Below are 24,170 nucleotides of genomic sequence, written 5' to 3' on the forward strand. Positions count from 1 at the left end.
TTGAGGAAATGGATCACGGAGAAGAACTTGAGTACAAACAGCGGGAGTTATGCAGGAGAGACGATCTTAGCGAAGTATATGACCCTAGCGCGCCGTTGAACATCCACGACTTAAACTCCTACCAGGAGTACGTCCCTCCGCCACTCAACGAGCACATGGCACCCGCTCCTGTCCCTCATTTCGATCGCTCAACTTCCATGGGTTCTGCTTCCGCGGGCAGGACTCTGCAGCGCTCAGCGTCTTTTGCCGGGCATAATCCCACCACCCCGTCCTCGAGGCCTTTGTCGTGTTCATCCACGGTTTCAAATCTCCGTCACGACAATGCCATCCTTGGCCCAAGTGAATAATGTTGACGCCTGGCGAGGACCAAGAAATTTCACAACAAGGCATGTCAACGCTTCGCAGTCGGGCCCGGGTGCCAGCTCGTCTCGGGCATTCGCATCACCGCCGTATTATAGCGGCGATGGCCGAGGTTTTCATCCTTCTGGCTTTGACCACGACGCTGATGCCCCTACTCTACAGCACATTAATACTGGAATACAAATCTTCATCATGGAAGGCATCCTCGTCCTTTGCTTTCACCTACCTTAATCAGCCCGTCGGGTGATAAGGTACGGGTAATATAGCTGTAATGGTATTCTTGCCTGATTTCCAAAATCATGTTCTGACTTGTTCTTGCTCATCCTCCATGCCGCATCCTTATTATAGACCAGTTTCTGGGGGATTGTCGCGAAGTGCGACGGGGCTCGAAATCTACCAATATCGAGGATCTCAAGTGATCGTCAATCCACCAACCTCCTCCATGGCCTCGGCATCTATGCACTCCGTCGGTCGAGGCAACGACCCAATATCCAGTCCCTGCAAGTATCACAAGCGAGCTGACAACGGACCTGGGCATGTTCTCTCCGCCTCCTATCACAACACAAGAGTGGGTAGAAAATTTAAGTCTGCCTCTAGGAGAATTACCGTCAAATGATATTCTCTCAGTGGGGCCTGTCACATTTCATCCGTTGATGCAGGCACATTCGCGGAAGCTCGTCAGGATGCAGAGGTATTACATGCATTTTTTCACTCTGAACGAAGCCAGTAACAGGATAAATTGCCGCCTTCAGTATCCCAACGGCGAACAGTGTGCAGCCTCGTACGCCATTGAGTCGACAACTCAAAATTTGGAAGGACACCTGCGAGGCAAACATATGGAGGTAAGCCAAGCAATTGACCTCTTTCGGACCTATCAAATGGATCACCGGGAGCGATTGCAACAGCTCAACAACACCGATACTGGCAACAGCGACGGCAATACCAATGCGGGAACTCCGAGGCGTAAAGGAAGGACGATTTCAAAAGGAAAATTGAAAAGAAAGGCTTTCAGGCCACTTTCAAGTGTCAAATTGCTCGGCATGTCGGCCGAAAAAACGCAGGAGCTCTCCCTCCTCGCCTTGGCGCTCGCAGTATCTTAAGTGCCGCTCACGTTTCTCAAGAACCCCTACTCCAAGAAATTCGTGAGTGAACTGAACTCGGATTACAAGGTGCCGGGGCTTGGTCTAATTCAGAAGGTATTGGACGACTATGTTGCAAGAAAGACGAAGCAAGTACGGACAGTCTTAGAGAACGTCAGTTATGAGTCCTTGACAGCTGATACCTGGACCGGGAAGGGCTCTCGTAAGATTCTCGGCATTACCTTCCACTACGTGGATGAATTATTCAAGCTGCGGTCTTTGGTCCTGGGCATCGAGCCACTTGAAGAAGCTCAGACTGGCGACTATTTGCGACAGTGTATGGGTGAGTAAGAAGGCACGAAGGTGAAGCGTGTTAAAAAAAAAAAAAAAAAAAAAACTCTGAGTCCTAATGTTTGTGCATTCAAATGAATAGAGACAACGTTAGATCGATGGGCGATACGCAAAAAGATCATTTGCAGCACCACTGATCAAGGCGCAAATATGAAGAAGGCCTCTGTTGATCAAAGCAAAGCAGTTGGCGGTTCGTGGCCCCCGTGTGCCGCTCACAATATACAGCTTTGCGCCGCCGATGCGTTGAGGCTAACCCCAGGCGCAGACGTCCTATTTGACAAATGCAACGTGCTCTCTTCGCTCATTCGGAATACTTCAGGAATCAATCGTGTTCTTACGAAGGAGCAAGTGCCGGACTTTGGAGGACCATTAGGCGCTCTGACGGTTACCCCGACTCGATGAAACTCGAAGCATGCTATGGCCACGCGCCTCCTAAGGCTGCTCCCGGTACTCAAGCAAGCGGAGGAGAAGCTGAGCGCGTCGACTGCCAAGGAAGACAAGAAGTATTTGGCGATGCTCCGTGGCGCTCTTATCACGGATGAGGAAGTTGGCATCTTGAAAGAGGTACTCGATATACTTGATCCCGTAGTGTTCTTCACAAACCAGGTCAGCAGAGAGAAGACATCGACAATTTCTCAGATCTATCCTTCCATTTTCGACATGGTCAACAAGCCAAGAGAACCATTAACAATCGATGCGACTGCATTACAGGCCAGCCTTGTTGAACAGCTGCAGAGACGATGGCCAATGGACAACATTCCGCATGTGGCTCTCGTTTCAACACTTTTGAATCCTGCAGTGGCATCGCATAACATGTTTTCACGCTCAGGACCAGGGACACTTCTAGATAGCGCGAAGGAACAGGTTTTTACCGCGTTCGTAAGGATGGCTGAAAACTCCTGCCTTCTTCGCGATAACCCGAGGGCTGAGCAGTATGGGCTGAATGTCGAGGACTTCCACGAGGACATTCGGAACAACCTCGATCGATATCTGAGCGACGTCAGTAGAAGCAAGATAGAATGCGCAGAGTACTTCGACCGCCCAGAGGACTGGTGGGCAAAAAGAGTGTTAGGTTCACTCTCTTGAAGGTTCTTGCCCGGGCTGTCTTGCACATCCAAGCGTCGTCGGCAGCATCAGAGCGTCTATTTAGCAGTGCCGGCAACCTGCTCACCGCAAAGAGGACGAACATGTCTCATTCACTTTTTTGCCGATTGCTGTTTGTTCGCAACATGGAGCGCGACAACCCCGATGAAAAGGCTGCAACCGTCGATTCAGACGACGATGATGATTTAAATTTTGCGGACGATCAGACAGATGATCTTCTAGGCTACATAGAAGTAGAAAGATAGACTATACCCAGGCGAAAAAACAATAAAAAATGCCACAGGTTGGAAAGGCAACTGTTTTAGCTGGAAAGTTAAGCTATTTTAGCTGGCCAATCACGCCATATTAGCTGGAAGAGCAGGGAAAAATTCTTGCGCTGAAATCTCTGCCATACAGTCACCTACATTGCTCCTCCGGGTAACACCTAGGTTAGCCGGGAGCTAGGACAGTGTTTGTCTTCCTAAAGATACTCGCTGTCCTGGCTCCATGGTTCGTGCGCAGCTTACGTAAGCCATCAGGAACAGAGGTGGGTAGTTGGGCAATCAAATATTGTCCTAAAACATTCATGTGCGGTAAAAAGTGCCTGAGCTAGAAGGTGGTCTTGGACTTCCAATATTCATCAATGTAGCGCTTATTAATCGCGTGCTTTGGCCCCCATGTAAGACCAAACCCTTCATATTCCTTCTGCTTCACAAGATAATGGGCGTCTTCATCATCTCCTCGGTGCCTCCAGAATCTTAGTCTCCCCCGAGTCTTCCTGTGACATATCAGTCATAGCAGAATCTTCAGGCTCTGCAGTGCTAGATCGAGATACGGTAGTGGGCATAAACGCTTCCTGAAGCTCCAGCAGATCATGGCCATAGCCTAACTTGGCCTTGATATTGGGTTGCTTCTCATAGGACTCCTGGTACTCGATGCTCTCAAGGAAGTCAAATCCATCCTGCATCCAGAATCCATGGTGTGGCTGAATGGCAATGTTCTGACTTGCTACCGCCTTCTTTATATTCATGAGTAGACAACACAGCTTGAACTGGAGTTCGAATGTCTTTTCATCGGCAAATCGGACAGGTGCATTGTGCGTGAACTTAGCAAACGTAGACTGGAGATCTGCAAAGCAGCTTTCGATTTTGGATCGAAATCCACCAAAAGCCTTGTTATACTGGGTCTCTATATCTGTCAAAGCAATTCCCCTGGTCTTACGCACAGGATAAGAGAAATTCCCATGACTTAGCTCTTCTGATGCATCCACAATTTGGCCAACAAACCCGTTGTATCCACCATCCAGAACAATGCAGTCAAGTTTGTGGATGAGGGATGGAGTCTTCATCTTGACTAGCATGGTGCCATCGTTGTTATCCTTAAATGATGCAGGCTTGGATACAAACAGCACGATGTTATTCATGTCTGCGCACACCTGCACACGAAATCCAGACTTCTTGAGCTTGTAAGAATAAAGACTAGGTTTATTCGCATTTATATACCTGACACGAGAATCATGGCCATCCAAATTCAATGTAACGTGCTTGAATGGATCTGGATTATTCTTCGCAAGAAGCAAGCGCAACTTCAGAGTTGAACACATGGTGTACAGCTTAGAGGCGATGGTATGATGCAGTTTCTGATGATCTCGTAGGTAGAACTCCTTGTGCAGGTCATAAAAAGATGTCTTGGGCACAAAGCGCGCCATATCTGACAACGAGTCACCAGTTACCAGGGCATATAACAAAAGTAGGCCTTTTTCGACGTTCCTGTGTGGGCTACCATAGTCATGAGTCCCAAAGCTCTGAGTAAGGAGGAAGAAAACAGGTATGTAGCCAAGGCGGTCCAAGAGAGCGGACTTCACAGTTTCTATGTCTGAAACATTCTTCATTTCAGTACGATGAAATTTGGCCTTGTCCACAGCTGGCCGGCCTTCATGCAAGAAGCCCCAATGAGTGTTCAAAATATGTGCGTACTCTTCGGAAATAGCGGCCATTGAGATATAAAAAAACAAGTACAGTTGCATATAATTAGCATACAATCGATCATTTTGACCATTCCATAGTCCGTTGGAAATTAGAGTCAGGGCGCCTATGCATCTGGCCAGCAATACTCTTTTCCTCATGAACCATACGATTTGCTGTAGCGTCGTCTCTCCAGATGCTCAAGTGTTTTGCGCTAAAGGAAGGATATCTCAAATGCAGTAGAACAGTGGGATGAAAGAGAGTCAAGCTGAACACCGAGGTGTTTTTTTATATCTTTTGTCGAAATCATTGCTGTACAGAATATTCACTACAGAATATTTTTGAAAAGTTTCTCCTGGAGCTCCTCGAAGGTGATATGTACTACACCTGGGAACTTCTTGACCAAGGCTCGATGCGCAGGTTTGCCGGGAGAGCCTCGAATGTAGACTATACGGAATCCAGGCACAGGCACAGGCGCACCACCCCTGGTGACATCAGCCCTGGTGACAACAAACCTACTGTTCTCTATCTTGGCAGAGTGACCCGGACCATACACCTCGTTTAAGTAACGCTCAATCTGATTCTCCTCCCCGGGATCCTTGCTGAAAGCCTTCGTGATGTCTGCTGTCTTGGATTCATTGTGTGATGCGAAGTCGCTGATGGATACCTAAAAAAACATGGGTCCAAGTATGTAATCGAACCGAGGATAGTTTTTGTAGCCACGTCATAGGACTTTATCATGGCCGTGTCCAAGAGAAATATTGAGGCCCCTGATAGTATTGCAGTCGACAAAATCTATTGCAATGGTGGTTGGGTGGTGGTTGTTGAGGTCGGTTGCATTGAGCAATATTAGCTTGATAACGCATAAGAGCTGATGAAATAGTGCTTGCTCAAACTCGTCACCGCTGAGCTGGCCAAGATGAATCCGTTGTTTGATGTCGTCGGGTAGCGCAAACGACTTGAAGAGGTCCAAAAGAGCTTGGTGGGCGGGACGGCATAGAATGTGGCATACGATTGTTTGATAGGTGGTTTCCCTGCACCGATATATTAATCCTAGGTCCACAAACTCCCATTGGAAATAGACATTGGCGGTGCTGTACAGGAACGATTGAAGGAGGTCATTGTAAAAACGCTTCTTATCGGTATCTTGGAGACCGCTGTAGTATTTGTTGGCGACTTTCAGAAAAACCGCTGATCGACTTTTGTAAATTTTTGAAGGTCGCCTGTAGATATCGGATCCTGGAAGTACTTGAGGAAGGCCGACAGACGCATAAGCTCCCGTGGCACACAGTTTGTAATCGCTTTCACCTCGTCCTTGATATCCGGTAGATTCAGGCGAGGGTATGTGTCCAGCAGCTTGGGGAATACTGTATCCGATAGCGGGCCCACAAATAGCACCGACGTAGGTCTATAACTATCATCCATGACAGTCATCTCATATTTTGCATGTGCAGTCCCCGTAAAAATCACTCGAGACCATGGGGAGTCTTCACCCCACCAGTGATAGGATGACAGGGGATTCAATGACCTGAATTTTGTTGGCAAGTCGGAAACTTTTTCGAACAATTTCCAATGATCATCAACAATCAATAAGGCTTTTCGTCCCCTCTGCTGGAGTAGATCATCGAAGATTACTGAAGTGGCGCCATTGGAAATGTCGTTTCCCCCGTTGTAGTTGCCTACAAGCTTCTCCAGCTCAGCGGCAGTCAAAATGTCTTTGTTGATAGCCAGGAAGCGCTTGACTACTTCTATTGTTGATTCTTCCTGTGTGTTTGTGTCCAGCTTTCCCGCATCCGATATGTAGAGGGTGGGCCATCCTTCGGCATACGCTCTTGCTGCGAGAAAATAGGAGAGGTACGACTTACCAACGCCCATCGGACCGGACAGGACCCGTCTGTATATACGATCCTTTTCACTGCAAATGTCCTTCCAAAGCTCCAGCATTTGTTCCGTAACGAAAAATTCTTGACCTGGGCTATGACGTCCAAATTCCTTGGGGTTTGGCCCAGACTTGGAATATCGATTGCGTCGCCAGCTTGAAGATCGCTCTTGAGGTGATCGAATGCCTTGCGCGGTTCGGGCTCAAACTTCGCGCTCTGAAGAAACTCAATCCAAGAGAGAGGCAAATCTACTGACTTTCCGTTGGAAGCCTTATATGGCTTCCAGCTTTCGATAATACGGATCTCTTGTTCTTCGGCATAAACTTCAAGTCTATATATCATATATTTTTTACACGGGTTAAACATTGCATCAAGGCGACAAATGTCATAAGTAACGTCAGCTGTGTTCATAAATGACTGAATGAAAGACAAAGAGGTGGTTAGAAAGGATCAATAATACCCACCCGCATCCTCTTCACTGTCTCTTTTAGGAGCTATCGGAAGAAAAAAAAAAAAACGAAACGTAAATAACACGCGCCAGAATACCAATCATCAGTCTGCAGAGAGCTGGAGACATACCTGGCGGGGGTGGTCGTTGCACGATGATGTTGATGGTCTTCCTTGGTACATCTTCCTTGAACACCTCGGAAAGGTCCATTGCTGGGCCGAGCTCCTCCTTGGAATCAAGGGAATCAAGGATGACTGGCTCGCGCATTTCGGCAGCAACAATGGGAATCGAGACGCGCCAGATGGCAAGCTCATCTGCTGCGATGTCGTCAAACCTGGGTGTCTTCTTGGCCTTGATGAGGTCCTTGAGTTCGGCAATGGTTGATATGGATGTTGCCTTGACCAAGAACACGTTGGCTGTGGACTCGCCGTCGACGAGACAGAATAGGGTGAGTGCGTTCGCCGCCATGGATGGGTACCTGTTGGTAGCGGAGAAAGGTCGTGCCTGTGAATGGAGAAGTAGTGTGCCTTTGTGTGTGCGGATGGAGGGAGTAAAGAGTAAAAAGAGCGAGCTCCTATTGTTGATGGTGACGCGTCCGGACATGCCAAAATAAAAATAAAACTGGGTAGCCGCCTGGTTATATGCACAAAGCATCATCCAACACCTCATCTCAGAAGAATAGCCCTACTCCTTTCTTGTTTATCGCTTGTTGAATGCGTTGTTGAATGGATGTTGAAGACTGCTATTAGACATGTTTCGAAGACCTAAAAACACGGGTATAATAACATAACAAAGCAATATTTTTACGTTTAAGGAGGCTTATTAAGGGTTACTACCCGTGTCAATCGCTCAAAAATACGAGAGCTCCCGTACTTTTGAACGGTTGATACGAGTAGCTGTGACTGTGATTTTGAGCTTGTGACTCGCGAAAAAGTCTTACTTTTTGGGCGAAAAAAAAAGTTTTTGCATGACAATTCTTTCTTCCCATGGCCTTCCCATCCATAACCAAACAATCCTTTCAGCACTCTGCTATTCAACAGTTACTACTTCAGGATGCTGCCGTCACGATGGGCCCCTCTGCGCGGTCTTCTTCCATACACATCCTTGACCTTGAAACCGCGAACTCTGAGTCTTATGCTACGCCCGCTTCTCCTTCAACGGAAACAGACGACGAACCCGACACGGAGACGTTTGACAATGCCTCCTTGGATGGCGGCCAGACAGAGCTGGAAGATGCTCTAGCAGTAGCAAGTTCGGAGACTTCGAGAGGGCCAAGAAAGCGGAATTTTCGCAAGTTTCAGGATCCTGCCTACGAGATCGTCCTACTCAGAGCTATCGATGCAACAAAACCTTTTGGGGCTCAGCATGGGAAAACGAAGGAAGCGTGGCAGGGAGTCATTAAGTACCTGCAGGACTACGACATGGAGCGATTCCAAAAGCAAGGCGAGGAGCCTATGTTCGAAGGAGTTACTCTTCGACTCTGCCAATCCAAATGGGAAGCGTTATCAAATGAGCAGCGGAAGTTCCAAGTTGAGATGGACAAAGCGACTGGCGTTTCCCCTGAAATGACTGAGCGACGTATTCTGATGCAGGATATATATCATTACGAACAAGCTTGCGCCAATGCTGCAAAGGAGGCCAAAGAACAGAGGACGAGAAAACGGCAGAGGGCCAATGATGATCGACATGCAGGCCGTCTGTTGCTTGAGGCGTCTATCACAGGACCCGTTCGACGTCAGGACGACGTAGACTCAGAGTCATCTTCATCTGCAACCACTCCTGGTGCAAGGACTCCTCCGAGAAAGAAACGGGTACACATCGACGCTTTGTACAGCCAGCTGGAGGCGGCGAAGGAGCAAGCTCAAGCGGGCAAACTGCTACAGGAGCGACAGCTGGAATTACTGACAAAGGGTCAAGAGGAGCAACGACAGCAACTGGAGTCCCATAATCAAGTGATGCGCCAATATGTGGAGGAGCAGAAGAACACTCAGGATCGCATTCTAGATATTCTTCGGATACTGTCAGAAAGGCATTGATTTATAAAAAATGCTGCCCTATTTGTGGGTGTATATACTCGTTCAGTGAAGGAGGATCGACACCAAAATGCTCATTGATCTGGCTGCCGTTGAAGCAAGTGTGGATGTTTGTGAATATCACAGCACACTTGTAGTAAGAACCAAGACAGGACGAAAGCATTCGCTGCGTTCTCGGGAAATCCAACGCAGAAAAGTAGGTGGTTACCCGTCCGAATGCCCACTCGATTATAACTCGCTGGTTAGCCATCTGCTCGTTGAAGTCCTGCTGCTCTTGAGTAAGATTAGCTCCAGCGTAAGGACGAAGCATATGGCCATCCAACTGATATGCCGGATCTCCGTAAAGTGCAAGCGCGCGTCCGTCAGGGTCGAAGGCGTGTTCGTCGAGATAGTCCGGTAAGCTTGACTCCTGGTAGATTGTGTAATCATGCGTGTTGCCTGGGTAAGGGTCACCGAGGTGGATGATTATGCCGTCAGGTGCTACCACGCCTTGATATTTCAGTGCGTGAAAGCGCTTGTGGCCGTTATACATGGCCCGCTGATTGATAGTTGGCCGGCAGATCTTGCGGGCGGTGCCATCGATATAGCCGAACACAGAGTTGCAGGTGTAATTGCTTTTCCTTGAACACAGATCTGCTAACCCCCTAAGCTTCGCACTTGTAAGTCGGTAGGGATCCCATTCCAAGACTTGGCCCCAGTGCAGTACGACCCACTTCACAAACGCTGTGATCATCCGAGACAAGTAACTACGGCTGTATCCAAATATCGGCTCCATTCGATTAAGTCGAGCCGGGAAAGACATTCGATACAGCGTCATACAGAGAGCTGTCATCGCGGAGACTTTATCGCCGTTGTCGGTCCTCATAATGGTAGGCACTTGAAGGGCACCGAGAATTTGTTGAAGTTGTGGAGCTGTAAAGCGGAACTGTTCCTTGCAGCTTTCGGGGGTGTATGCATCTACATTGAAGTTGTGTAAGAAGAGTAACGGGCGCGCCAAGTGAATGTGCTGACCCTCAAAGTCCTCTTGTTCATCTACGCCATCTTCTTCTTCGTCGTAGTCAATCAGACCTCGTTCTGCAAGAAGCAGTTGTTGCAGAATGGTGATTTCAAGGAGAGACATGAGGCAGGTTAAACTACATTCATGTTTGCTATTTATTGTCAGTGCAGCTCAGGCGCCAACCTCTCTACCGCAATTTTCAAGTAATCCACCCTTCCTACTTGGTAGAAATACAGAGTCACAACTACCCATATTTCTACCGGTACAATTGGGCTCCGAAACATGTCTAATGGCCACGTTGAATCGTTGTTTAATGCATGTTGAATTGTCATCTCGATTGATACGGCCAATCAAATGTGTTTGTTGAATATATTTTTGTTTAACAGAAAAAATAAGCAAGAAATCGATGTTTATGGCTTGTTGAACGCTTGTTGAATGCCCATAACCCAATCAGATTTCAATAAAAATTATTAAACATTCCACCAAATTCGAGTCTACTTACTTTTCGGCGGTCCAGAAGAATGGAAGTCCACAGGCAAGGGCGTTTGACCAGGCTGATTTGAATCGGCACGGTTTCTTTGTGGCATACAACATCTCGCACAAGGGTAAGACGTAATGTGAGTTCGCAAGCTACCGCGACCTGCCAGCGTTTCTCCAGGCATACAGCAGAATCCCGGAGACCGAGCGGTGCTTCAATGACATCATCCGAGATGGGCGTGCTTGCGCGGAGCTGAAGCATTACTCAAGTGTGGTTTTACTGGGGGAATTATCCTTCAAAGCTCAGATGTAACTGGACAGATTCCGAGCATGCGTTTTTAAAAAGTAACCATGGCATTGACATCACTTGTCTCTAATAAATGGAACTCTGACTACCACAATGCCTGAATCAAAAGCTTGTTGATCAACACATCCTCACTCATACACGTAATAAGACGATTGATTTCCATCCTGCTCTGCAACCGGTGGCCAGACATGCATCTTCATATTTTCACTCTCTTAGAAGATGAGATGGGACTCTGGCCGTTGTTCAACTAGAGAAGGTTGGTCAATAAGAGAGGGTTGGGCCGGCGACCACCATTTTCTAACACCAAGGTGGATGCCTGGGTCATCACGTGGCTTTATTGAGCATGCATTAGCATCGCATAGATGGGATGAGATGCTCTAGATGATTGTGATTGCTTTTTTTACCTTTAAAAAAAGGCGCACAAATCCTGGTCTACAAATACGGCTAGAAATATAATGACTATGATTAACGGTACGATCTCGGGAAAGCCCTGTTCGAGTTAGACTCGCTGCATCTTGCCCGCTGACTGTTCAGGCATGGTGAATTTCTGCTTTTTGTGCCGGAGCCCGCGTCCTGGGATCTCAGAATGCATCTTCCTCAACAGACGAAGAAAAAAGCAACGTGGGATCACAGTGTACACTAGACTATCGTGGAGCTACATACTACTATCTTGGTCTGAAAGACGGCTTCTTGCAGATGTCACGGTTCGCAGTAATTTTTTCCAAAATTTTAATGTTGACATGCATGTCCTATTGCAGTTATGGGGAGAAGACGCTGCGTCTCCACTCAATAAGCTGGGCCACAGATCCCTGGTGATTTGCCGGTCGATGCTGATTTCAAATCAATCTTTAACACGAATTGCTTCACCGGCCGTATCAGCTTTGGGACTCTCTTATAGACTATCCCTGTCGTAGATAAGTACTTCTGCTCTGGGAAGTTGTCATAAATCTCGCTTGGTACAATAAAAACTAGATGAGCGTCTCCAGAGGAGTGGATCCATCCTTTGTCCATGAGATTTTCGAGGAACTTCGAAAACGGCGGCCCTTTTATGTCGTGTCTCTTGGATACCGTAACTTGAAACAAGTGTCCTGACGACAATAGTAAATCGATGCAAGCGTAGTTATAAGTCTTTGGTATGCACAATGTCCCTGGAGGCACTGCGGAAATCTCATCGAACAACTCTACGCTTGGATCGGCCGGGACTCTGAAAGTGGTATCCGACCCATCTTGAAGACCCTTGATTTGGAATTCGTAGCCCCCCTTTCGAAAGATGTGTCGTACATATAGCTCGAACATGGGTCCCTTAGCGGTTCCGACGTTGACGCTAGTGAGTTTCTCCAAGATTTGTTGTCAAGTAACATCTTGCAGTGATTTGCCGATTTCGTCTACGATATATGTTGACGCCCATTCCAAACGAAAGTCCTTGTGATCCTCCGTAGGCCAGCGGTGAAGTAGACGGCTGCTATATTCTAGTGATTCTCTCCCTTGCTCAAAGCATTGCATCATCCTCAGCGGAGCTCTGACGAGATCGATGGCTTGCAAAACGCGTGCACACGCACTCTTCTTGGCACCAGCAGTATCACCGGGATCGAGGTTCAGTACATTCATTGGTTTTTCAAGGACATATCTCGGCACGCCGCCTACCATACCGTAGAGTTCCTCCATAAGGTTCTTGGGAACCACTCTGAAGCCCTCAACACCGTCCCGGCATTGCTCTAACTCCTCCAGCATCCATGGGGCCATGTAGTAACGCCACGGTACTCGTTTGTCGACTTCCTGATATTGGTTCATCTCGGAATGTAGTGTCTTTGGCGATGCTGATATAATAGTCCTTGCTCTCTCCAGCAGCGGGTTTGGAGAGCTGTCGACTAAATACCACGTTTCGGGTAGATTGAGAAAGGGCCGAAAATCCTCGATGTCTCCATAGCGTAGAGTAGATAACCCTCCATATACATAGCACTTGGATCCCCCTTTCTCCTGAAAAATCACAATAGGCGGGTTGTCGTCACTGCTTGTAGCAAGAAATCGGATGGTGAAGTATACGAGGAAGGCTGATTTTCCAATGCCTGATGTTCCAGTGACAACAACGTGCTTCTGAGCCCTATTCCTAGGACTGTCCTGAAATTTCATGGAAACTTCTTGGTAAAGGTCCTTGTAGGCTTGCCGAACATATAGATCTTCTGTATTGACCACTGGAAATAGAGTGCCGGAACCGGGAGGTGTGGACAGTAACTCTATTTCTTGAAAAGATCGATTTCGGAGAGCAAATGCAACCGTAGATAGCGAATCGTATCTGTTGGTCTTGTCAACCGGGCCACCAAGGAAACCAAGCACAGAGACTCTTTCTTTATAGTCAAGCAGAGAAAGGTCGGACTTATTATCCACCACAGCCTTTTGCGTAAGACCAGCTTCCTCAATCGCATCCTTCAACGAGTTCGTATCAAGACGGGTCTTCTTGGGAGGGGGCGCTAACAGGGGAATGGCGTACAGGCAAAGGTAAGCAGTCAAGAATATTAACAACGCCAGGAGTGTTCATAAAATGACTGAATGAAAGACAAAGAGGTGGTTAGAAAGGATCAATAATACCCACCCGCATCCTCTTCACTGTCTCTTTTAGGAGCTATCGGAAGAAAAAAAAAAAAACGAAACGTAAATAACACGCGCCAGAATACCAATCATCAGTCTGCAGAGAGCTGGAGACATACCTGGCGGGGGTGGTCGTTGCGCGATGATGTTGATGGTCTTCCTTGGTACATCTTCCTTGAACACCTCGGAAAGGTCCATTGCTGGGCCTAGCTTCGTCTTATCATCCAGACCATCGAGCGTGATGATGCTCTCGTCCTCTGCGTTCTCGTCAATGGGGATTGTGGCTCGCCAGAGCGTGAGCCTGTCCGCAGCAATGTCGCCATACTCTGGTGACATCTTGGCCTTGATGAGGTCCTTGAGTTCGGCAATGGTTGATATGGATGTTGCCTTGACCAAGAACGCGTTTGATGTCGATTCACCGTCGACGAGACAAAAAAGGCTAATGAGGTTGGCCATGGTCGAGGGCGAGTTGAGGGAGAATGATGGAGTGTGTTGTGCGGAGGAGATCAAGAGAAAGAAAATACGAGAGAAAATGGACGGGCAGGGGCGATTAGGAGTGCGGAGCGAAAGGTGGGAGACAAGGGGCGCGGTGTTGCCAAGACCTCCTCCTTTCTAACCATCCTGTCCTCTACTTCTACCATGCCTAAAACAACGCGCTCTGTTCACACAGCCCCAGCTCCTAGTCCAGTAAACACCAAACGTGCTGGTTCTGGAACCCCCGCTTCCAAATCACACAAATTTCGAAAGAAGTACACTCTTTACGACAAGGGTCAATTCCTCTCAAAGTCAGAGCTGTTCTCCGCGGCCGCACTGTGGATAAGATGGTTCCTCTCGAGGATTTCTCTTCACAACCTTCAAGCCCCTATCTAGATGAGGATTATTCTCGAGAATCTTTTCAAGAGGCTATAAACGGATTCGTGGATACTGAAGCTGATCTACAGCATCCCAACTGCGATGCTATATTGAAAGCTAACCTTCGGGCAGCTCTCGATACGATGGAATTGCTTATTGATATGCATGGGCTGAGGAACATGTAAACGCGAACCTGTTTAAATAAATCATACATATTTTTCAATTGGACTGAATACGTGACTGCTCCTCCAATTTAAGTCGCAAAATAGGACTTAAGTGGCCGTTGTTAATCAACAATGCTCCAGCCTGCTCTATGGATTTTGGATGCAATTGAACGATGCGATACTACGAAAAAGGCACATCATCGAAGGTGACTGTGAGGAGGGCGCCATGCATGTGAGGTAGCATGTTGGCAGATGCTCATCCATGTTCATGTCTCGCTGACATCAACTGGTTGGTGCAGGGGATACTAATACACATTATTCTACAATATAAATTACATCTGGAATAAATCGTTGCTATTCACAATGGCTCTTCGTGGTCGAGATATGGTGGTGGGGCCTCATCCTCCAACATTGGGACACTGTCGACGTCCAAGGTCGTAGCTTCGTCCCGAAACACTTCAAAGGCTCTTGGTCGATCCCTGGACGAAACAGCCGGACCCCCAGCATGGATCATATGCCGACTCTTCTGACCCTGTGCGATCGTGATACCGCTGCTGCTTCTGATACCGCTCGTGCTACCGCTGCTCAAGCGACCAACGCTGGAGATCGACTTCGCCTGATACCCGCCAGGAGTATGTCCTTTGTTTGTTGAATCCAACCTGTCCAAATCGTGATGTGCCTGTTGATTCTGGTGTGGCAGCTGTTGCATCTGCTGGGACCTATGTCGAATGACCATGGTAATATTAGAATAGTCCTGAGTTCCGTTCGGATCAAATCGCGAGGAGGTCCTCTTGTTGGCTCTCAATGACAGTCTGTTTCCACCACGCCCAAGCTGCGCCGTTATGTCGGCGCCCATCTCTTCCGCACGCTTTCTTTTGAGAGCCTCGATGTCTCGCGTGATAGTTGATTCGTAGCCTCGCTCCAGTTTCTTGAGGAAAATATCCGTCTGGCCCTTTCGGCCGTCGTCATCATCTTCTTCGGATTCGTCGTAAACATCGTCTTCAAGGTACGCCCGGGTCGAAGCTGGCATCTCGAGTGGGATATCCAGAATTGGAAAGGACTTTACAGAGTTTACGAAGTCGCCTTCATATTCACTCTGACTGCCCTCAGTACTCCATTCCGAGTCTATGCTTCTTTGAGAGCGTGAGCGGTCGCTAAAGATCTTGTTCATCTCGGCTGAGGCGTATTTGGTATGAATGGTCGGGGACGAAGGTGTCATACGTCTTCTTGATTCGAATACTCGTCGCTCTTCCTCACTAGGACTTGCTGGAAGCAGCGGCTTGATTGGAGCCGCAGGTCGTTGTTGGTTCAAGGCCGCGCAAGTGTTGTGGGACATTTGCTTGAGTTGCGTTTCAGCTGTCTCGTCTCCGCCCCGCTCAGGTTCCTCCTGATTTCTGTATTCGCGACCAGAATGTTCGATATAGGCAGCTGGTTGAGATCGTGAGTTCAAATTCTCCGCGTTCTTAATCTGATACCGTGTCTGTCTGGCCCTAATCTCTTCAATGGTGAACTCTTGCCCGCCGTCATAAATCTGGTCTAGTCTTATCATACGACGCTCCCGCTGTCCGCGCTCGCTGATAGTGATCGGAAATTGTTGCTGCTGTTGCTGTATAGAAGGACCTGGGACCGCCACAGATTGCACAGGCTGCGCAGGTTTTACAAGTTGTGATGATTGGGTAAGTCGAGGAAGCTGGGCAGGTTGAACTGGTTTCTCAGGTTGCGCAGGTTGTGCAGACTGCTCATATTGTACAGGCTGTTCAGACTGAGTACGCTGCGCGGGTTGTTGCAAGCTTACAGTCGTCTCGTGCATGTCCGTGGAAGAAGGCCTTGAGTTCTGGGGCGCATTCGTTGAGTTTTCGCCTTCCTATTGTCAGCACACAAGAAGAACAACATGGGTATTAGCAAACTATTTCAGTGTCCATTACACAACAGTCGATTCGGAGGCAGACTTACATTATCCGGGTCCCGATATACCTCCAGCTTTGGATGAGGCCTTCTTGCGAAGGAGTCCTCAGCTGTCAACCTGGTACCTTTCCAGCCTGTTACCTCCTGGACATTCTCCTTCCGACGAACTTGTTCCACTCCGAGATCTCGCCATGTGGTGTTTTCTTGCGAGACACAACTTCGCTGTGAGGGCCCTGTAGGCCTTCCTGTTGGGCGTGACGCTGCATTGGAATCTGCAAAGACGGACAGTCGAGCGTTAGGTCGCTGTTGAGTGGATGTGGTTGATGTCCGTGAGGAAGTCGATGGCGGCCTTCCATATCCAACTGGAACATGTCCTTGTGCAGTGGCATTGGCTGGAAGTGACTCTGTGCTGGATAATTTGGCGCCCAAAACTCTGCGGTGGATGGTGGTCGTGGCGGGGATGTCTGCGGAGCGAAGTGGTTGAGCAGATGACAGGGACTCCAAGGTCTCTCTCTCAAGTTCTTCCTGACGCCGCTGCTCCCGTTGTTGAAAGTCTTCGAGTTGTCTCTGCAGGCGCTTTGATGGCTGAGCTCGTCTATGAATGCCCAGCGAGAGTATGTCCTTGGCCTTATCGAATCTAGGTTCGAAAGTCGAGTGAATGATGGTCAATATATGGAAAGCAAGCCAAGTGAGCTCCCAAGGTATCTCAGGCAATACAGCGGGTAAAGACATACTCGTCCCTCGACTCCAGATACTCGGCATATGCCTCATAGAAGACCGATAATTCCGATCCAATGCTATTGGTTTCCATAAAGCGAAAGACGTCCAGAGGCAGCTCCACCTTTTCGGAATACAAGATAAACAGCTTGACGAAGCGCAGATCGTTCCGGTATCGCTCCTTGTCCTGGAATGAACTGATAGCTTGCTCCAAAAGAGGTGTTAGCCTGGAGTCGTGTCCCTGTGCAGCACTCTGTGGATAATTCTCGATGGTCCACTTGACGTATCGCATAAAGACATCCATGGGATCGTCCATTTCATCGAATTCTTGGAGCTCAACTTGGAAGCGTTGACGCTGAAGCGCCAGCTCGTGAGCGCGATCCTCGGGCTGGGTCGTGAAGAGTCGACTCAGGACCTGGGCGCTCCGACCCTGACGGATGGGCTGGATGTTCTCCTTCTCCAGTTCGATGTCATCAAAGTCAACCACCTGAGCGTAGCCGGATGAGGGATGCGAAGGTGAAGTTGTAGTTGAGGTTGCGATGGAACCCTCCTGGTCATGGCTCTCATGATGCTGTCGCTGTTGCTGGTGCATCCCGTAAAGTCGTTCTGGTGGCGATAGACAGAAGCGAGGCTTGTTTCAGTCCACGCGAGGCACGCTCTTTAGTCCTGCGACCCATAATTGACTGCTAGTGACATGTAATACGAGAGCATATTTCCATGTTTGTCTTTATCTTACCATAATCCCCTCTTCGCGTGAGAGCTTGAAGATGCCTGCAGTGCTTGCTAACTAGTGGTGATAGTGGTGTTGGCGTCACTAGGGTGGGAGTATCTTAGGAGAAAAGCGCGAGCTGGGCGTGGTGGGTGTGCTCGGTGTGCTGGGCGTGCTGGGCCTATCGAGCCTGGACATTCAGGGCATTCGTATGCCATCCGAGATTAGGAATAAAAGTTATATTTTGCATTGAAGCGTAAGAGAAGGATTGATAAATTCAAAGGTGTGCTTTGGTGAAATGAAGGTGCATTGCAAGGTAGGGAGCGACGGAGAGCTGCCAAAAGGCGCGGATTGTATAGGCATCAACGCATGCATACACTGCCAAGAACGCGAAGCCTTTTGTTCGGCAGGCCTTGATAAATGCGGGGAAACAAGAGGGCAAGGTGTGATTGATAGCCTGAGGCTAGTTCGCGTCAAGTCTTTTATTCATGCGTACAGAATAGACCCTGCGGAACAAAGGGATGGATCGCTCAAAACAGCCATCCTCTTTCCACTGCCAATCAGTCCAAGGAAGGAGATGCAATAGGTTCAAGTCTGGGAGCGTGGTGTTGCAAAATTTAAAGGAAGTGTTCAGTGGTGAAGGTATATAAAGTGTGTTTTATTGGGTAAAGATTGAGGTTCAAGGGAGGTGCGTGTCTTGGGTACTAGTAGTTTTAATATTTCTGTTCAATACAACATCTCCGACATTGTTCCATAGGGTCGGCTATTGAAGCAGCTTTACCATTTTCTCTCGCTGCTTTGCAACACTCTTAGCGATATAGAATGGCTCGACGCTCCTCTTTTGTCAGTTTTCTCCCTTTAATCCGTATGTGCTTGTTAATACGAATGCGCGTACTGTCGGTAGGGCGAAGGTCCTGCAACTTTTTTATTCGAACTCATAAAATCTTCGCGTGGGAATGCTAGGAGGCAACAGGAACAGTTTTTAACCTACAACGTTTTTCTTTCAGTATCCGTCGCCTATTAATGTGGAGAGTGCCTTGGTCCCTTGAAGCGAATAATCATCTTCATCCGCGCCAGCTATTTCTTTGTCTTCTTCGTCTTCCGTCTCTGAATCAGTGGCCTCGAACTCCAAGGGAGAGGCTGGACTCTCGTCAAGGCATATTCGATCCTGAATAATACGCCGCTCTTCGTTCTGTGTTGAGAGTCTGACCAAGTCTTCCCAGACTTCGTCGCACTTGTCAAATCGTTCGTATAGATAGGATCTGGCCGCATCAAAATCGGATCCATCGTTTATGTCCGCAACATAGCACTTTGTTGACCCCTATGCTTCTTCAATTGGATTGAGGTCTGGATGATAGGGAGGCAGCTACAGAATACGATAGCCATATCTTAAAGGGAGTAACGTTGTACTTAATCTAAAAGTTGAATAAGATATGCACGCCAATGTTCTTGACATCGCAATATATCTTACTTCTGGGCAATGACCTCTGAAGCAAGAGGAACCTTGTATTCTGGTCTCTTGGCTATCTCATACAGTTGCTTCTTGTTGAGCGTATTGAGCATATTGGCATTGGCGTTCATCTTCTGAAGCCGCTGATACAGCTCACTTCTACTGAGTTGAGAAAATGTCCTGTGCTTCTCAGGCTGACCGTCCTGCTCGGCCTCAGCATTCGCTGACTGTATCCTCGGTATTTCTTACGATGGTACTTGACAGTGTTCATGACAAATACAACTTCAGGAAACCCTAGATCCTCCTTGCAGTGGCGACGCAGCTCGCCCAGATACGTCTTGAAAACCTGCGCGTCCATACTCTCGTGATAATCACTTGTTCGTACGGCGTACCAGAATCCCAGTATTGAACCAGGACTGTTAAGAACAAAATGAAAGCAGAACATGCGTTCTTCTGACTGAGATGAAGCAATAAACGCATTTTAAACAAACATAGCCAACCTTGCTGTTGACATGGTCCTGGCTATAGTAGGATTCATCTAAATACACAAACACGGCGTCCTTATACTTATTAGACCGTCGCTCTTGAAGATAGTACTACCTATTGGTCTTTATATCCTCTGTCTCGACAAAATTCCTACTGTTCCCGACATCCTGATAACGGAACAAACGATGGAAACGCGCTGTAAAGCCCTGCCATCTGGACTCAATAGAGTCCTCAGTAACGTTGTAGAGCCGGGGGGGGGGGGAGGGGCGTAAAATCGAGGTGACGGACGCTGGCCCATTTTGTGTAATAGAGACTGAGGGTCTTGACATGGTCTCCGGATTTGCAGATCTTTGGATAGGCGTTGGTTCGTTTGTACTGGTAAAAGTGTAGACTTTCGTAGAGATAAGGAACCCAAGCGCTATTCCAGGTACGGTTGACACGGATGAGGGCCGCGATATCGCGCCTTGCCAGGCGGTTGGCGATTAAGTGAACAAGCTCTGGGATGGAGAGGACAACGTCCTGGAACATCTTTGGAGTAGTGTCTTGGAACACCTTTGGAGCAGTGTCAATGTTGTTGTCGTCCTTGGTCCATCTAGGACATAGATTCATCCAATTAGTTGCTTGAGCACGGTCTGGGGAGGTCGGTGCAAACTTGGGCATGTTCTTCAGTGGATGAAAGGGCTGAAGAGAGACATTTGTGGCGATGTAGCAGTTCATTATACATCTGCCGGACTCATGCGGTGAGCCCAGCGGAGGTCAACCGACTCATCCCTCTCCGTTGCCACCACTATACCATCTTTTCATCCCTTTTCTTCCCTCCATTTCTCTTGTCTGCCTCTCTCCTCCCCTTCCTGTCAGCCATGCCCAAGGCCAACAAAACCGCATCAAATCCTGCCCCAGGAGCCTTTCGCCGAAGTCTGCGGCCCAGAACATCCGATAACTACGTTGTCAACATCGACGCACCAAGGATCTCCCAGGATACCTTCTTCTCCATCCCTGAACTTCTACACCTCCTCGCCGAATATCTCACACAGAATGATCTAAAGGCCGCCATCCGCGTCAGCCGTGTCTGGAATACCATTTGGGTTCCCTATCTCTATGAAACGCTATTCTTCCGCAAGTATCGGCGGACCCGCAACTACCCCAAGATGCATTCATATGGTCATCATGTCAAGAGTCTCGAGCTCATATCCGTAAAATGGAACAATCTCGATTTCCTTCTCAACTTTACCGCCAGCCTACACTCGCTCTTCCTCCGCAACACAAAATTGAGCACTTTGCAGCTTCAGGATCTCGCTGAGATAGCACCACAGCTTCGAGTTCTACATATCACCTTGGGGCAACGCTCGCCAAAGCCATTGGAGTGCCAGATGACTCCTGTGTCTGCATTCAAGCACCTGGAGGACTTTTACTGGAGTGCCCTGACAGATGTCCGCATCGACGATATCCTTTTCGTGCTTAAATCGTGTTCTCATCTCAAGTCACTGGCCTTGACAATCAACACACTGGTCGAGGAACTTGACGAGGCCAAAGTTGAGGAGATTGACGGCTTCAAAAACAGCAGCTTGATCGTCGATGTTGTGCCAGAGTTGGTCAAAGTGGACGATGCCGGCTGGGCAAGCACGTCACTCCGAGCGTTGAGCTGGGGCAATGTGATGTTGGGACCACGACAATCCTGCTTGGACGACTCGAAACAACCACACCCTTGCATCCGCCGCCTCTTTCTGCACACACCAAATCTCAGAAAGGTCAAAATCAGTGGCAAGAACAACATCGGTGCTCAGGACTGGGACTGCATGTTCGAGAATCAAGCTAGCATCCAAGAGATCGAGCTTGCGTTGCGTTTCTTAGTATTCGAAGGCGGTTCTCGAGTCGGCGATTCGGGGTTCTTGAATGCCGTGTCAAAATCATGCCCAAACCTCAAAAAGTTTACTGCCAAGCATATATCACCTACAACGGACGAGGCATTTGCGGGAGTGATGCGGGTCAACCACGGGCTTCAAAAGGTCAGCGTCAAATGTACGGAATTCGCAGACTTGGCCCTCCATCAATTGGCACGCCTTCCTCAAATACTCACTTCAGCAGGGGCTTCGCATAGCCTTGTTGAACTCGATGTGGAGGGATGTCTTCAGATCACCAGCCGTAGTGCCATCGAGATATTCGAGAACTGTCCTCTCCTGCGCAATTTGAACTTGTTGGGTACTCGAGCCGGTACAATCGAACTATTCAAGGGATGCAAGTCCTGGCCTTGTGCCAAGGTGTTGGAGAGGCTACGCATGGATATACAACCACTCGACTATCAACCCCGGCCGCGCAATGCAGGTTGGATGTTACCTGGACAAGTAGAGGTGCCTTCTCTTAATCCATACGCGCCTGTGGAGCAGGAGTTGATCAGGGAACGGCTGTACTCGCTCACTTCCCTCCTCGGTCTCGAACTCAAGGGTGACGCGATGACATATGAAATCTTGGAGGACTTTTCGTTTGCGCCGAAACTTCAAAAGGCTATTCTGTGTGTTCCGTATAAGTCAAATGACTATAGAATGAATCGAGAAGCGAGAGAAATGGCCCTGGAGCGTGGCAAGGCATTGTTCCCGAACTGGATTGTGTGGGGTGGGGTCAGCTATGCCTCCTCGCGACTTACCAGTATGATCACTGCCAATGTCAGTAGGGACACATTTGTATTCTAAGTATGATATAATTAATTAAAAAGCAAGCTTGTTTATAATAAACTATTTGTATAGTACAGCGCGGACTAAAACCATGGACGATACGATGTTGGCGCAATTCAAGAGTCCGAATCAAGGATCGCTTTCGTTCGCGATGGTCAATGTGCACATCGCACAGGCCTTGGATGACTATCCTTTTTGCGGCCGCTTAAACTTCTATAATACCTCCGCCCATTGTTACTTCCCTCTTTTTATTCCATTTTCGGTTTCCAAAGGTGTCTGTGAAAACAGAAAGCAACACTGTCGACAGCGCGCCGCTCAGGATACTCGTTGAGATGATCATTCCGATCTCCTAGCTCATATACGTCATCGCCCGTGACCTATCCCAACACGATCTCGCAATCGCTATCCATGCCAGTCGTACCTGGAATGCCGTCCGGAACCCCTATCTTTACGAAAAGCTCCCCGCTAGCCATTGCAATGGTGACAGGTATCCAGGGCTTCACATATACGGCCGACATGTCAGAGCCTTCATACTGGATACAAAACATGGATCATTTCCATCTCCCTGAGTATATCTCCAACTTTTCAATCGCTCTTCCTCCGCTGCGTGAGCCATCGCGCCTAGTGTCTTAAGAGGATCGCCCGCTTAAGTTTCGCCCGCATAGGTACCACAACTTTGGGTCCCATTAAATGGCAGGGGAAAATGGCTAAGAGGTATGGCAAAGGTTTGTCTCCAAATTGGATTGTTGGGGTCAGTGTACTGTAGACCTCGGGGAGCGTGTGCAGGGTTAGGGTGAATAAGTGGCGGGATAGTAAAACGAGGACGCGTTGTTGTACTTTTATTTCTTTTTTGGCGGGCCATCTTATTTGAAAGACAAAGATCGTCCAGCATCGGAACAACCACAATGTGCACAGCAATAAAAACATGAAATGCTGTTGACTCATATCTAACCTACCACTGTCTTGGCTCAAAACTCGATTAATGAAAGCTACATACTTTTGCATGCGCTACCGACATTAGCTATCTCTCCAATATCTGCTCCATCGTTGACAATTTTGTGTCCCCGCACCGACAATGGCATATCAATGAAATATGGGTTTTGAACGCCATGCCGAAACCAGGTCTAAAAGAAATGAATGTCAGAAACATGGTCAAACCCACATGGCATTTGAGAAGAGCTCAGTCAAATGAACTCTCCAACACCCTATCCTCCTCGTCGAATATGTACTTTGTCGAGCAGACTGGATCGATGCTACACAGGCTCGCATAACTGGGCCTCGTTGTTGGTTGGAGAGGATAAATTTCCTCCTTTTCCCCACCCACCTGCACAAATTACATTGTCGACGCTTTAGGTTTTCTCTTCTGCTTGACCTATCGCCGGTGCTCGAGACCATTATTCAAGCAAGAAGCTGTCTCCTTCTGTAGCGAACATTACATTACTTCTCAGATCGATGTTTTATTATTCTCCCCACAATCCAAGGTGACATCTTTCGGAACCATTGGCCTACTTAATGGGAAGTATACATGTCCTGGCCGCACTCAAAAAGTGTGTAACGACACCCACCGTTTGAAAAACATCAGCGCATTGCATTAAAGCATCAATCATAGTAAACCCATTAATGTTATACATGAAGCACAGCAACAGTGGTCTT

General features: G+C 48.2%; 10 protein-coding genes across 10 annotated transcripts; 5 read left to right on the forward strand and 5 right to left on the reverse strand.

Moving 5' to 3' along the window:
• The first annotated feature begins 573 nt into the window (after nt 1–573).
• On the forward strand, nt 574–1,879 carry BC939DRAFT_182490 (uncharacterized protein). The gene is made up of 3 exons (XM_051550455.1): nt 574–611; nt 709–1,782; nt 1,873–1,879. The coding sequence occupies exon 2, from the start codon at nt 897–899 to the stop codon at nt 1,458–1,460; it is 564 nt and encodes a 187-aa protein (XP_051411435.1). The 5' UTR covers nt 574–611; nt 709–896; the 3' UTR covers nt 1,461–1,782; nt 1,873–1,879.
• On the forward strand, nt 1,880–2,994 carry BC939DRAFT_182491 (uncharacterized protein). The gene has a single exon (XM_051550456.1). The coding sequence runs from the start codon at nt 2,208–2,210 to the stop codon at nt 2,874–2,876; it is 669 nt and encodes a 222-aa protein (XP_051411436.1). The 5' UTR covers nt 1,880–2,207; the 3' UTR covers nt 2,877–2,994.
• Nucleotides 2,995–3,819: 825 nt separating this feature from the next.
• BC939DRAFT_385445 (uncharacterized protein) lies at nt 3,820–4,707 on the reverse strand (the record flags this gene model as incomplete). The annotated part of the gene is made up of 2 exons (XM_051551808.1): nt 3,820–4,221; nt 4,606–4,707. Coding segments are annotated over 2 exons (504 nt in total), but the record flags the coding sequence as incomplete, so codon positions are not given.
• A 1,002-nt stretch (nt 4,708–5,709) lies between these two features.
• BC939DRAFT_182693 (uncharacterized protein) lies at nt 5,710–6,911 on the reverse strand. Its single transcript, XM_051550458.1, has one exon. The coding sequence runs from the start codon at nt 6,779–6,781 to the stop codon at nt 6,017–6,019; it is 765 nt and encodes a 254-aa protein (XP_051411438.1). The 5' UTR covers nt 6,782–6,911; the 3' UTR covers nt 5,710–6,016.
• A 63-nt stretch (nt 6,912–6,974) lies between these two features.
• BC939DRAFT_182716 (uncharacterized protein) lies at nt 6,975–8,256 on the reverse strand. The gene is made up of 3 exons (XM_051550459.1): nt 8,106–8,256; nt 7,297–7,929; nt 6,975–7,211 (listed from the first exon to the last, which is right to left on the reverse strand). Exons 2-3 carry the CDS (start codon nt 7,832–7,834, stop codon nt 7,168–7,170), a joined length of 582 nt encoding a protein of 193 aa, XP_051411439.1. The 5' UTR covers nt 7,835–7,929; nt 8,106–8,256; the 3' UTR covers nt 6,975–7,167.
• BC939DRAFT_453928 (uncharacterized protein) lies at nt 8,149–9,212 on the forward strand (the record flags this gene model as incomplete). The annotated part of the gene is made up of 1 exon (XM_051556002.1): nt 8,149–9,212. One exon carries the CDS (start codon nt 8,152–8,154, stop codon nt 9,199–9,201), a length of 1,050 nt encoding a protein of 349 aa, XP_051411440.1. The 3' UTR covers nt 9,202–9,212.
• A 5,447-nt stretch (nt 9,213–14,659) lies between these two features.
• Nucleotides 14,660–17,820, reverse strand: BC939DRAFT_529568 (Mad3/BUB1 homology region 1-domain-containing protein). The gene is made up of 3 exons (XM_051561516.1): nt 17,221–17,820; nt 16,535–17,123; nt 14,660–16,445 (listed from the first exon to the last, which is right to left on the reverse strand). Exons 1-3 carry the CDS (start codon nt 17,793–17,795, stop codon nt 14,940–14,942), a joined length of 2,670 nt encoding a protein of 889 aa, XP_051411441.1. The 5' UTR covers nt 17,796–17,820; the 3' UTR covers nt 14,660–14,939.
• A 1,095-nt stretch (nt 17,821–18,915) lies between these two features.
• BC939DRAFT_503875 (uncharacterized protein) lies at nt 18,916–20,565 on the reverse strand (the record flags this gene model as incomplete). The annotated part of the gene is made up of 5 exons (XM_051560454.1): nt 18,916–19,174; nt 19,384–19,521; nt 19,620–19,778; nt 19,963–20,015; nt 20,137–20,565. The coding sequence occupies 5 exons, from the start codon at nt 20,563–20,565 to the stop codon at nt 18,916–18,918; spliced, it is 1,038 nt and encodes a 345-aa protein (XP_051411442.1).
• An 87-nt stretch (nt 20,566–20,652) lies between these two features.
• BC939DRAFT_493631 (uncharacterized protein) lies at nt 20,653–22,688 on the forward strand. Its single transcript, XM_051559571.1, has one exon. The coding sequence runs from the start codon at nt 20,709–20,711 to the stop codon at nt 22,533–22,535; it is 1,827 nt and encodes a 608-aa protein (XP_051411443.1). The 5' UTR covers nt 20,653–20,708; the 3' UTR covers nt 22,536–22,688.
• On the forward strand, nt 22,336–23,150 carry BC939DRAFT_529570 (uncharacterized protein; the record flags this gene model as incomplete). Its single annotated transcript, XM_051561517.1, has 2 exons — nt 22,336–22,661; nt 22,871–23,150. The coding sequence occupies exons 1-2, from the start codon at nt 22,609–22,611 to the stop codon at nt 23,148–23,150; spliced, it is 333 nt and encodes a 110-aa protein (XP_051411444.1). The 5' UTR covers nt 22,336–22,608.
• Between the last annotated feature and the right edge of the window lie 1,020 nt (nt 23,151–24,170).

Source organism: Gamsiella multidivaricata (genome assembly GCF_025024155.1).
Source record: "Gamsiella multidivaricata strain RSA 2152 chromosome Unknown BC939scaffold_39, whole genome shotgun sequence".
NCBI classification, from domain to species: Eukaryota; Fungi; Mortierellomycota; class Mortierellomycetes; order Mortierellales; family Mortierellaceae; genus Gamsiella; species Gamsiella multidivaricata.